We start from the raw sequence: 13,251 nt of genomic DNA on the forward strand, positions 1-13,251 counted from the left end.
ACACACACACACACACACGCACACACACACACGCACGCACGCACGCACGCACGCACACACACACACACACACACACACACACACACACACACACAAACACACACACACAAGAGAAGATAGGCCACAAAGCCACCGCTCTGATACGCCCACCTTCTCGGCAGCTACTGTCTTATCGTCTCACACATACTCCGGCTGCACTAAAACGTCGCCCTTGCAGCACAGAGCGGAGACTTTGGATCGGTGCTACTCACTAACTCCAACCACCGTGACGACCACATTCCAGCATCACACCACAAACATGCCCCAACCCACAAATTACACAAACTTTATAAGGCAATTCTACTTGGTGTCATGATCATTGAGTAAGAAGTTGTTGTTTTTTAATGTTTTTTTTATTATTTTTATTATTATTATTGTGATTATCGGTATTTCAGCTTACTTTAGCATTGTGAAATTGTAAGAGCCATTCTGTTACTGTAGAACAAAGATGTTTTCTTGTCCGCCTGATGACCCCTGCCTGTTTTGATGCCATGGTAATGTGAATTCAGATTGGGGAGATGAAATTAAAATTGCCAAAGGCAAACGTTCATTGATGTGAAATGCCTGAATGTCTTCTATTGCAAACAAAAAACAATAATGTGGGGGGTGGGGGCCTGGGGGAGGTCGTCCAAGGAGCTCAACAATAACAAAAACACCACCAAAAAGTTATATATTACTTCTGAGCAACAAAACAAAGTGCCATATGAATTCATATGTATAACAGAACATATGGTGTTCCACAGGGTTCAATTCTAGGGCCTCTGCTCTTTTCATTGTATCTGCTGTCCCTGGGTTCCAAGAAAATATAATAATCTATCTACCTGCAGGATTTGCACTGTCAAGTTGAGAATTGTCAAATTTCTCGACAATAATATGTTAAATGTGACCTCATTAGTCTAAATATGACATTCTGAATAATATATTGTTTGTGGAATATGAGTTAAAACGCAAAATCCAACCCTTTTTGTCCATCTGTGGGACCAGCCATTTTGCCTACTTGCTGCCAATTGAAGATGACATCAATGTTGCTCAGGGCTCAGGCAACGACCAATCACAGCTCATCTGTTTTCTGAAGCTGAGCTGTGATTGGTTGCTACCTGAGACCTGAGCAACATTGATGTCATCTTCAGTCGGCAGCAAGTGACAAAATGGCTGCCCACTGAGATAGATAAAAACGGATGGATTTTGCTTCATAACACATATTGCACAAATGTGATATTAATCAGAATGTCATGTTTAGACTATTTAGGTCACATAAAATATTATTGTCAAGAATTATTGTTATTTTTGGTTGACTTCCCCTTTAAGCTGCATGGAGAAGTGGAATACAAGAACACAACGCTTTATGAATTTTCAAGGTGAAGAGAGCCAGATTCGATGATAAGGCTAGTCTCCATGTTCATTTTTTTTTTTTTTTTTACCAGTAAACCCTATAACTATGTCTTGAATTTGGAAAAAAATAAATAAAAATAAATAAATAAATAATAATAAAGGGTTCGGTGAATGCGCATAGGAAACTGGCGGGGTTCAGTACGTTCAACAAGGTTAAGAATCACTGTATTATACTATGTTAGGGTCATGTATGGATATATATTAATTATGCAGAATCGGTGAAATTAATACAATACAGCCTTATGTTACAGAACACAGTTAAAAAAAAATTGTAGCTGCAAGCACATAAGAGCTTTTGGGTGCATTAACCTGTGAAGAGTTTAATAGCTTGAAGTTATGTTGCAGTAATTGCTCTCTCCTTTAGATGAGTGACATCAGACTTAATTGATAATTCAAGCAGCAGATAGGGACAGAAATTGATACAAATGGAACCTTTTAAAAATGAATTATTAACATGTCACAAACAATAAATTACATTATGTAAATGAGCCCACTGTACGCATGTGCACTGACACCAATGTAATTGTAAAACACTCAGTTGATCAAATTTGAGGAAACTGTTAGTAGTGGTGCAGATAGCTCCAGCCCACCTGCAATCAGAATTAGATTTATTGGCCAAGTTTGTAAAACACATAAAGAATTTGTCTTCACAGTAAAAATATGTCTGTGAAAGAACAATGACTAACAGAAGGAGAAAGAAAGGGAAGCCTGGTGGTTCGCTAATTAGCGTCCTGACTTTCTTAGATGCAGAACGAAAAGAAAAGAAAACATGACTAAGGAGGGACATTGCCCACTTTATTTTGGAAAAACCTGCCCCAAACTCCCCTTCTATATCTCCAACTGCATTTTATCAGTCCTTGGGTGTCTGTCAATGTCGACGGTAGGAGGGAGCCTTCCGAGCATTCTCGGTACACTGATTGGAACCTTTTCTAAAAAGATTTATATCAAATGTCAAGGCGCTCTGGAGGCATCACAGTCAGCGGCAAATGACCAAATCAGCTGCCAAAAGAAGACTTCCCCCATCCTGCAAGATGCCATTCATTGATCAGCTAATCATCTCTGAAACCATGCTGCCAAAAGTGCCGTACAATCTCTTGGAGACAAAGCGTGCTCACATCTTCATGGTGTCATTATCTAAGGGAGGGAGAAAAAAAAAACTCTACTGGACCGAGAAGCACTGATCCAGCAATGCTGAACAGGATGATACTCTTCTAATCAAGCGCTTTATTAAGTGATGTTAATGCGCTTCATAGTGTTTTGACACTTTGTCACACACAGTAAAAAATAAATACAAGTTCAAATGCATTTCTCAACCTCTTTGACCTTGTACTACCCCTCTACATAATGTGTTGGTATGCCTTCATGTAGTTTTGCATAATCTTGCCAACAATAGTGTCTTCAGATCAGGATAGGGGAAGCTTATTCTTTCCAACAAGTACGTTTTTGGATGTTTTAAGTTGGTCGTTTTTTGTTATTGTTTTAAGAGGAGATGGGCCGAGGCACAAAGAGCGTTGCATTTTGGTCTTGATCTGGTCTACAGGTTTTTTTTCACATTTAGCCTACATTCTACGCAGCATAGAGCTGCCAATGGGGAGTGACATTTTTTGACTGGCAAATACTTTTATAATGTACTTAGAAATATGATTAGATCTACTTACAAATGTAATTACTTTTAAGATAAATGCTTAAAGTTTTAAATTTGTTGCCATAATGCCACAGTGTATTGACTTTAATTTAAGCATTGGACCTACATTATACCAATACGTTCATAAATTTATTATGCAAAAATAGTTTATTCATATTTTTTATGATTTACTATGGCTGCAGTGCATGATTTTCGTTCGCATTTTTCCCCATAATGCTGCAGTGTATTGACTTAAAGTTAAAAAAAAGTTAGTTTTTCTTAGCATTTGACCTACATTATACCAATACGTTCATAAATTATGTAAACATTGTTTAATCCTAATTTTTTCCTGATTTATTGTTATGGTTGCAGTGCATGATTTCCATTCGTCATTTTTTTCCAATAATGCCACCGGGTATGCACATGTGCAAGTCATTACCCCGTTTGGGGAAAAGGTTTTTAGCATACCTTCAAATGTACATGCAAATACGTTTAAACACACTTACAAATACTTTTGAATGTTTTTGCCAGTCAAAAATGTTTACTAAACATTGGCAGTTCCATGCTTCCATAACATTCCACTTGCATTGGGGAATTTGATGGCGAATGTGGCACTGCTCCACCAGATCCAGCTGATGGAGTGAGTGGCACAAACAAGCGTCAAACAGAAAGGTTTGACATGTAAGATGTCATTTAAATGGAACATCTTAGACTAAAAATGCAGATAGAGGACAAAAATGTTTTTTCTGTTGTACCATTCAGCCAAATGGATGATTACAGGACAGAAATCCCGTAATTTTCTGTTTCTGTGTAGCTTGACAATAAAGCCCTTTTGTTGTCTTGTTATTATCAGACTGCTGCTGAGAGTCGAAAGTGACAATGTGACTAGACAAACAAACAAGGTGCTCCACATTGTTTTGTCTTATAATTTTGTTCATGGTTCAGCCTTGGCAGAGGTCTGCATTCGTAGAAGTACTTTTCTAGTTTAGAAAATCTTTAAAAAACAACCTTCCCTTCCAATCATACGTGCTTTTGTCTGATGAGTTGTACTTGAATTATTTGCGGGCTTTGTTTCTGTCGTCTAGCACGTGTTTTTATTCCGTCTGAGATTTCGCTGGCGTAGTTCTGCTTTGTTAAAATCAAATTCATATTCTGCGTGGCTGCAGCTGAGCTCGCGCACTTGGGCCCACCTGTCTTTCCACATTGAAGCACTATCCCCATTGGTCGAAACTCCACCCACCCCTCCACAAGCCGACATCATCTTTTTCGCCTGTGGTGGCAGTTGTCACCAGTGATGGGTGAGCCGGCGCTTATGCCCCAGCGCTGGGTGCTGTTTCCATGATGACCTTGATGATGACAGTAACAACGGCAGTGTAAGCGCATATGCCCCGAAACACATTTGGACGCGTCACCAGAGCTGTCTGACTACATTCATGTCTCATATTTAGTTGCGTTGCTTGTGCTGATCAATATTTCATCCTCGTTAAAGTTGGCCTCAGCAGTCAGAATATCCTGGAGGGAAGAAAGAGGCCTAATCATGGTTTCCTTTCACATCAGGTTCTGTCTTCTGACCTCAATTTGAATACAAAAGAGAAGCTATAGAGGTTCTAGTCCATTCAGAGCTTCATAACGCAGCCTCTACAAACCCTGCTGAGATTTTTGCTGCGGTTAATTACCTTACAAACAAACTTGACCTGACCTGAACTATCCTCCATTAAAGTATTTTTCCAGGATAAGTACCAGTGTAGTTTAAGCATGAAATATGTCTGCTCTCTTTTATTTACCCTTTTTTCATTGGATCAGTCCATCCATTATGCAATCACTTAAGGTCAAACGATTTTGCACCATAGTGTTGTTATTCTCACAAACCTCACCTATTGTCCTTCTCTACTGACAGACACAAAGATGGTTTTGATTCCTTCCATATGACAGAATGTCTTGACATAAACAATATAGCCTTACAACTTGCTGACATTACTGAAGTACGCCTTTCAAGATAAAACATGCTTGAGATGAATGTAATTTCAACTTGCTGATCCCACTGACGCAGACATTTCAAGATAAAAATATGCTTGAGATGAATGCAAAGTAGAAACTATATGATATTCATCAGTCCCACTAGAATTTAAGTGAAACAAGAGCACTGAGTCTAAAATATTTTTCATCTGTGACACTAATCAGTGAACTGCAAAATTAAGCAAAAATTCATTTGGAACATTATTTACCTTTTATTTTAGATTAACAAGCACATCAATATTTGAATATTGTTTTTAATAATTCCAATTTAGTTTGACAGTTATTGACTGTGCATTTGTTATGTAAGTAAAATATGAAATGTTTCACCAATTAAATCATTCGTTCATTTTCATTATGTCATCAGTCAGATTTATTATACAGTATAACCTGAAAAAAAAGTATTAGCAATACAAATATTTGAAATGTCGTCCATTCTTGATTACAATTGGTGTCCTTGAAAACATACACAAGGTGAAATAATATCACCAAAATCCATGCTATTTTTCAAACCCTTTTTTATCTTGTGATTTTTACATTGTACATAAAGCCAACACCATGGCATTGTCTCCCATCACAAAATTAAGCAGTGTGACTGCTCATGGTCCTGCCAAATGCAAAAAAAAAACCACACCAGTGAATTTTTCGATAACAATGCAATGCAATGAGTCACAGCACCCTGCAAATCTGACAGGTGCTGCCAAGAGTTATGTTGCGTGTTGAATTGGGATGAAGGGATAAGGACATTCTGCTTTGGATTCGCCGGCGGAATTCTGGCACCAGATTTTGCTTTAGTGTCACAAGGTTTTGTAGATTTCACAAAGATTAGACAAGAAACTTGTAGGACAACAATGCCTGATGTGTAGTTTCTATACTGCAGTGCATCTTAACAGAAGAAATTCAACATTAATGGCATCATGTGGCCTGTGGCAAAACAACATAAACCTTTTCTTTTGCATTTCTTATGTTTTTCCTTAATGAAAAATAAAAGAAAATAACTGCTTCAATGCAAATATAGGACTTGCAAGCAAAGCATGACCACCCCCCCAAAAAAAAAAAAATAAACATTTGAAAATGATAATTCCTTGTTCTTACCTGTAGCATTTGGTGGACATCTGTTAAAGGCCAGTTCCCCTGAAGGTGTTCGTCTCCACAACATTGACACTGCATATTCCTCAGGGCAAATCTCATATGGTGCTGAAATGCAAAGTGATAGAATTGTACTGTACGCCATCTATGCAATGTCCCATTTTATTTCCCTATTCATTCGTATTTCCTGCATAGTGCAATCATTTATTTGCGTTAACTGAAAAGGATACTAGTATCACGTGAACACGTGAAATGCTTATATGTGTGAACACATCATAGCAAAATTAAATTAAAAAAATAAAACAAAATTAGCGGTGTGAGCTTACAAATGGATCTGTAATGGAACTAGCAGCAAGGCCAGCTAGCAAACAGCCACAGATAATCAATACCAATTGGAATCAGGGGGAACCCCAGGGGGAACCCCCCGGGGGACCCCCCCCCCCCCCATACCAATTGGATTTTGTACACCAAGGGTCAATATGTTTTTTTTTTTCAGCAAAACAGAATTTGACCAGCTTTTTGATTTGTTCAATTGTCGACTCACTACTTTTGCCTGTGTAGAAATTGGTATTAAAGCATGGTGGGTCACAGTTAGCATGCTAATAGTTGCTTCATGACATTTCTGCTGATAATGTTGCTTCCTTATAGGCCTATAATGTTAATTGTTTTACTGCGACCAATTCATACTTCTAAATGTTTGCAGTCAGTTCACCACCATCTCTCTTTGTTCAATTGTTGATTCACTGTCTTAGGGAAGCATATTGCATTTACTTGAGGAAAAAAAAAAACAGTTTTTCTGGCAAATTGTGTGTGTTGGTGTTTTTTTATGTATTTTTTTCCCCCAATTTTTAGATTTTCTGAATATTTTGTTTCCCTTTTTTTGAATATTTTATACTATAGAAAATATTATTCAGAAAAAAATAAAACAAATTCAGAATTAAAATAAAAAAATAAAAATAGAAAAACATATTCAGAAAAACAGAACATCAGCTTCTGTTTTTTGGAGTATTTATTTATTTATTTAACGCTGAACTCCAAGTTACTTGTTGGAGAGTCGCTAATGGTGGACACTTTCTCGCTATCTTTGCGTGAGGTTAAAAAAAAAATCATATTTTAAGGCATGGTGGGTCAGCGTTAGCATGCTAATACTTGTTTCATGACATTTTTGCTAATAATGTTGCTACTTATTTCATGCTGATTGTTTTCCTGTTATCAATCCAGACTTCTGAACGTTTCCAGTCAGTTTATCACTTTTTTTGTTCAATTGTTCACTTGAGGTAGGAATTGGTATTTTAAGGCATGGTGGATCAGAGTTAGCATGCTAATAGTTTCATGACATTTTTTCTGATAATGTTGCATCCTTACTTTATGTTCAATATCAATCCAGACTTCTGAACATTTACATAAGCATCTTGTTTCATCTGTGTCAAAGGAGCACTGCATTTCCTTTGCATGTTTTTTGCTAAAATGAAGCATCTCCTCTCAATACCTGAAGGAGGAAGCACGGGCTGCTAATTGCTAACTGTTAGAGTACGTCAAGTGTTTTCTGCCTCACCTGGGCACCGTTGGTCGCTGCACTTCCGGACTTCTTCTTTGTTGCCTTCACAATGATGCCCGGTCGTCGCTGCCCCCTGACAGACTCGCGTTCGCCTCTGCCATCCACCGTCACATGACTTAGAGCAGCCGCTCCACGGACCCCACGGGTTCCACTGTCCGTTAGCTGTAACACAGTCATCTTGTTAGGATCAAATCAGAAACATCCAATTGGACAAATGTTGTTTTGTAATACAGTGTGCTTATCTCATATCAGTCATTTTTGCAAGTTTTCAGACTCAGTATGCTAGTAATAGTCCAAAATTGAACAAAATAACTTGGAGCACTTAGCAGCATGTGTGTTTTATGGCTTCAGAAGCCTCTCAGCAAATGGTGATTATTTCCCTCATGCTGCCAACGTTAAAGCATAATAATTTCAAAGTTGCCATAACCAGCAGCAGGTTTTATGCCCTTGTAATGAAGACTATTAAACTGAGCATTAGACAAAACAATGCCACCCTTCAGCAATGTAGTAATTCCCATATCCTGTTCTTAAGAAGCGGGAAAGACAGGCCGCACGATTTCATTGTCCTCCACCTAACCTCCTTCTCTATTGCTCACACGTAGAAACCAGAAACTGCTCAGTCATGCTGGCCAGAACTAACTCACATTGATAAATGGATGAGATATGACAATATGTTTGTTTTGTAGCAAATATATTTTGAGACTCTGCACTGTCCTTCATTACCTCTACCAAGGAGGTTAGTTTTACACCTTCATTTATTTATGTTTAGCAAAGTGTAACTAGTCAACTCATCCCCACATAATTTTGTTGTTGCATATTGGAGAGGGTGACCAGATATCCGACTGAGACAGTCTTCATTTAAACAGGACTTTGAACATTATTTTGTCCCATTTTTACGCAGGTCCCGCCGTGACGTCCCGGTTTTTGTTTTAGTTCAGTCAGCAAGCCGATTGTTTGGGCTGAGTGTATGCCCACCCACCACCTAGCAATTTATATGACTAATCTAACTACATTTAATCGCTAACAGGCGTGTTTTTGTCATACCGTAACTAAAACTACTTCTTGCTTCGGTGTCTAAGAATCATGGGAAATGTAGTCTTTCTAGCATAATGCTGCTGTTGCTGGTCAGACCCAACACAAACTGAGCTATTCCGCTGGCATATTTCCAATGTTACAATGTGGGAAAGGCGCAAAGGGAAACAGCACAGCTAGCGTTTAATAGCTGCGGGACCAAGTCAAAAAGGTTGGATAGTGATGAGTACATTGTCTTGTTTAGCACTGTTAAACTGTCCACCAACATAGCAATTAGAATTAGCTAAAGCAATATAACACAACCACCGGTCACCAGATTCACAAGAGATTATATTTGCTATAAATAGTTCCTGGTGATAATTTATTATATATTTTATTTTCTGCGAAATTGTAGTGACCTTATTTAAATTGAGAAAATCTGGTCACCCTACCCTTGGGAAAAAATAAATAAAAAATTGTGCATCCAGGATGAATTTTCCGAGGGGGTCAATGACATGGTAGCTATCGATGAAGGTGCCATTCAAACTGTAATTACTATTTGGGAAAGGTGTATATTTTTCACCATCAATTTCATGTGCCGTATGATGGCATAGTCAGTGTTAATACGCAAGCGTTTGATCGCTCACCCTGTGATACATTTGAATTGCTAAATTGGCTGAGCTCATTAAAGACAAAAATCGCACAATGTATCATCACTGTGTGAAGCCAACAACAACATTGCCGGGTTAATTATCACAAAAATAAACACAAACACCCTCAAAAGCCTTGATTGTTTCTTTTAGTGCTTCAGTTTGATTGTGTAGTTGTGAAATATTTCGACAGACTTTCAGTATGAAAGGAGGATAACAAAGAAAGAAATGTGTGCTCTTTCAGGCTGCAGCAGCAGCAAAAATTTCATCAGGAGATTATGTGAAGGCCTTGGTGTGATGAGACAAGGCTTGATGGAGGCCACTAAGCTGACATCTCTGAGCCTCTAATGCATCAATGGTGTTGACAGACAGGGTGGACGCCTAACCCGGAATTCTGTGAAAGGCATACAGCATTTCTAACTGGATTTAACAAATCCAATTGATAGAGCATGGTCTAGAACATTATAGCTATTTTCTTGATTCTTTCGCTCTGAAGCCTTTTTTATTTATTTTTTTGCTGTGCAATAGAAACCGCAGCTAAAATAATCTAGGGTCACTACAAATAAAAATGATTGCAATAATTATAATGCAATCTGGGCTTCCATTCATCCGTTCACATTTATGGAATTAAGAGACTCTGGCTTTTTTTGGTTTTTGTTTTACCTGTGCAGTCAGGATTATGGCACTCTCTGCTTTCTGCCCAGTGACCGCGACACTCCGATCCCCCATGTGCGGCCGCCGAGCACAGCCTGGTCCTCTGCTGAGTGCCGTTGGCACAGGTCACTGAGCAATCGCTCCAAGAGCTCCACTCTTGCCACTGTCCATCCACTGGGGTACCAGCCACAACACAACACGCGTGTCGCAAGTGATGGCCGAAAAAAATACAAAATAAAAAGGACAGACAGATATGGAAGGAGATTTAGAATAAAATCCAGTGGGATAGAAATGTATTAGGCAACAGGCGTACTTCAGAAAGACTAGACCACAGCTTTACTTTGTGATGACTGTCAAGGTCTTTAAACTATTTAATGCTGTCTATGCAGAGGACAAGAGCAACTCTTATCAGGGTGGAGGCAACACTTAGTGTGAAGGAAAAAGTAATGATCAGCACTAATACGACTTTGACGCCAGCATGATATTGACACTTCACAGGGTTGGTAAAGTACTACAGTACACGTTTAAATGCACCACAAACGCTGCATCGATTCAGCTTTGTTCTCATGATTGATTGCAGCATGGTTATATGCATAAAAGCTCAACTGCTTCTATTTTTAGCACATTCTACACTTTGCTAATTGTAATTATTGATGATTTTACCCAGCTAATTCCACCGTGAAGGGGTCCGATTTAATCATTTAAGCATTTTAATTGGTTGCCGATTCGTAAAGCAATATTTTTTAAGCTATTTTTTTGTTTGTTTGTCAAGCATGCCACGACTTGTTTATAGTAAGATATTTTTTGCATTGATGTATATGACCATGTTGTTGCAATACATGATATTGTCACTGCCAAACTACTTCAACAATATAAAGTAGACATAATTTACATTCTTTGTTTTCGATTGTATGTAATGTTTAGCAATGTTTAGCCGGCTAATAAGCTTGCTATTAAATGTTTAACAGTCAGTCAACAAAGCCAATCTAGGCAGTGTATCAACACATTTGTCATTACTTCACTGTTGGCCTTTGATGGCATCCTAGCAAGAAGGAGTTTGCAAACCTGGATGCTGGACCGGAGATATGAACCATCTTAGGTTTGCTAAGCACTAGCTTGCTGGTGGTGTGATACGCTAAATACAGATGCATTTTAAAACGTTACCAAAATAACAAAAACAAACACTCTGGGTTCTTGGCTAGTGTGTGTTGAGGGCTGCTGGACGTTAAAGTAAGTTATTTTAAACTTGAAAGGAAAACTTTCTGTAGTGAATATGATGGTAAAGCGCTTTGGACAACATATGGTGTAGATAAAGTGCTATATACGTGCACTCCATTTACCATTATAATCAAATTGGATTTTTCACATTTTTGGATTCTGACATGTTTATCAGCAAAAGGACCATTAGTAACTAATTGCGGCTTAGTTAGCAGTACCATTAGTAACTAATGGTACTGATAACTAAGCAGTCCAGTCCATAACAATTATCTCTACAAGGACAAGAGTTGATTTCTGTTACTTTCTCTTAATATAGCAAAATCGGACATTTTGGGATCACGAACGTTCCATTTTTAAACGATGATAAACTGTATAGTGAATTTGTTGATACACGCAGGTCAGGACAAGTAGGCCTAGTTATTAGCCATTAAAGTATGTCATATGGGGAGCGCAATTTAAAATAGCAATGTGACTTAAAAATTGTGAGATGAGCAACATCCATTCATCATTTGGAAGCCTTGAATATGTGGACCTTGTTCAACGAAGACTGAAATGCTTGGCCTTCGAATAGTGTGACATACACATTTGCTATTCAACAGTAGCAATTTTCCCCAAGGATGGAACCACATTTTTAATTTGTGTCAGCAGTGGAAAAAAGCTGTGGAAACCTTAATTTGATCCAAAAGTGTCAATTTCTAACGTTTGTTGTCTTATCTAGCAAATCGTTGATACCTGGGCAAAGGGCTATGTTGCAAAGCTTAGTCTGTGTCTCAGGTCCGTCGCAGGCCCGGCCTCCGTGCTGTGGGGGCGCACACATCCTAGTCCTAGTGCGGTGACCTCGGCCACACGTGAATGAGCACAGACTCCACGGCGACCACTCCTCCCATACACCGTGCACTGCGGGCACAGAGAAGGTGTCAGGCCTGATCAATATCCCCTTGCCGTGCCATTACATAAATGGACAATAATAAACTGCGCTGAGCCATAAAAGGAAATAAAATCAATCAAAAGTAATTAGCTATTATTAAGATAGTAGATGAAACACTGAGCACATGGACAGTGTGAGGTTTAATTTGCAAACCTTCGGGCGTAAGCGTCAGTCAATTATGTATATTTGACAATCATTATTAAACTTTTCAGGGTGAACACTAATTAACAAAGCCTCGCACAAAAGAGAGAGATCACTGTTCCTGCTTTATTTTAAGAGACTTTCTAAGCAAAGATGTAGGTGGCATGCGGCAAGACTGCTCAATTTTGCGGCTTGCTGATTTTTCTTGGTTGACTGCAAACAAAATCGCTGCAAAGCAGACCTAAAGGTTAATGCGGGCCGACAATAGTCCCTGCAAATCTGTCACTGCAACAACATATTAATAATTATTACGCAGCCGACAGCCCGCAGCCTGCTTCCTCACTTTTGAAAACGCGGTCATACTCTATAAATTATCAGTAATACATATCAGATTTCATGCAATCAGTATTAAGGGGGGTTCGACATCAGGCGTGCAAACGATGCAAGAAATGCTCCCAAGGCGGGCAATTATTTCGTCTTTAAGATCAGTGTAAGTCCCAGATGGTGCAATTTTATTTTTGGATCCTCAAGATGCAATACTGCAACAATTGTTCCAATATGTTAAAGCCAAAATCAGACAAATACATTAAAACTCTTGTCATTAGGTTATTCCTTATTAGTTGAGTTTGAAAGGACACAAGCGTTTTCTTATAACGTACTAATTTTACACATTAGCTGGCAAAAGATGTTGTTTCTAGTGAAATTTAATTCAGCATCTACAGCTGACAGATGGCAACTTCCTCCTCAAACTGCAGACAGTGTTTGCGATTGGCTCAAAGTTTTACTTTGGAGAGCAAAATATGGAAATCAGAGCAGCAGACATACAATAGGTTACACACTTCATGTCTTGCCTTGGCAACAGACAATACAAATATTCACCTATGTGGCCTCACACAATTTATTTACAAAATGTGGAGATGGGATTTGGTCGCTG

General features: G+C 38.6%; 1 protein-coding gene across 7 annotated transcripts in view; it reads right to left on the reverse strand.

Moving 5' to 3' along the window:
* The window catches only part of adgrb3 (adhesion G protein-coupled receptor B3), a 134,605-nt gene that overhangs the window by 63,647 nt on the left and 57,707 nt on the right, over window positions 1-13,251 (reverse strand). For 6 of the 7 annotated variants that reach the window (XM_077581537.1, XM_077581539.1, XM_077581538.1 and 3 more), the window contains 4 exons: window positions 11,981-12,145; window positions 10,040-10,204; window positions 7,713-7,877; window positions 6,164-6,265 (listed from right to left, as the gene is read on the reverse strand). In XM_077581537.1, the coding sequence (XP_077437663.1) occupies window positions 6,164-6,265; window positions 7,713-7,877; window positions 10,040-10,204; window positions 11,981-12,145 (597 nt within the window). The remainder of the gene's footprint in view (window positions 1-6,163; window positions 6,266-7,712; window positions 7,878-10,039; window positions 10,205-11,980; window positions 12,146-13,251) is intronic. The other variant, XM_077581541.1, reaches the window with a different exon arrangement.

The sequence above is a fragment of the Vanacampus margaritifer genome, chromosome 12 (genome assembly GCF_051991255.1).
Source record: "Vanacampus margaritifer isolate UIUO_Vmar chromosome 12, RoL_Vmar_1.0, whole genome shotgun sequence".
Classification (NCBI taxonomy): Eukaryota; Metazoa; Chordata; class Actinopteri; order Syngnathiformes; family Syngnathidae; genus Vanacampus; species Vanacampus margaritifer.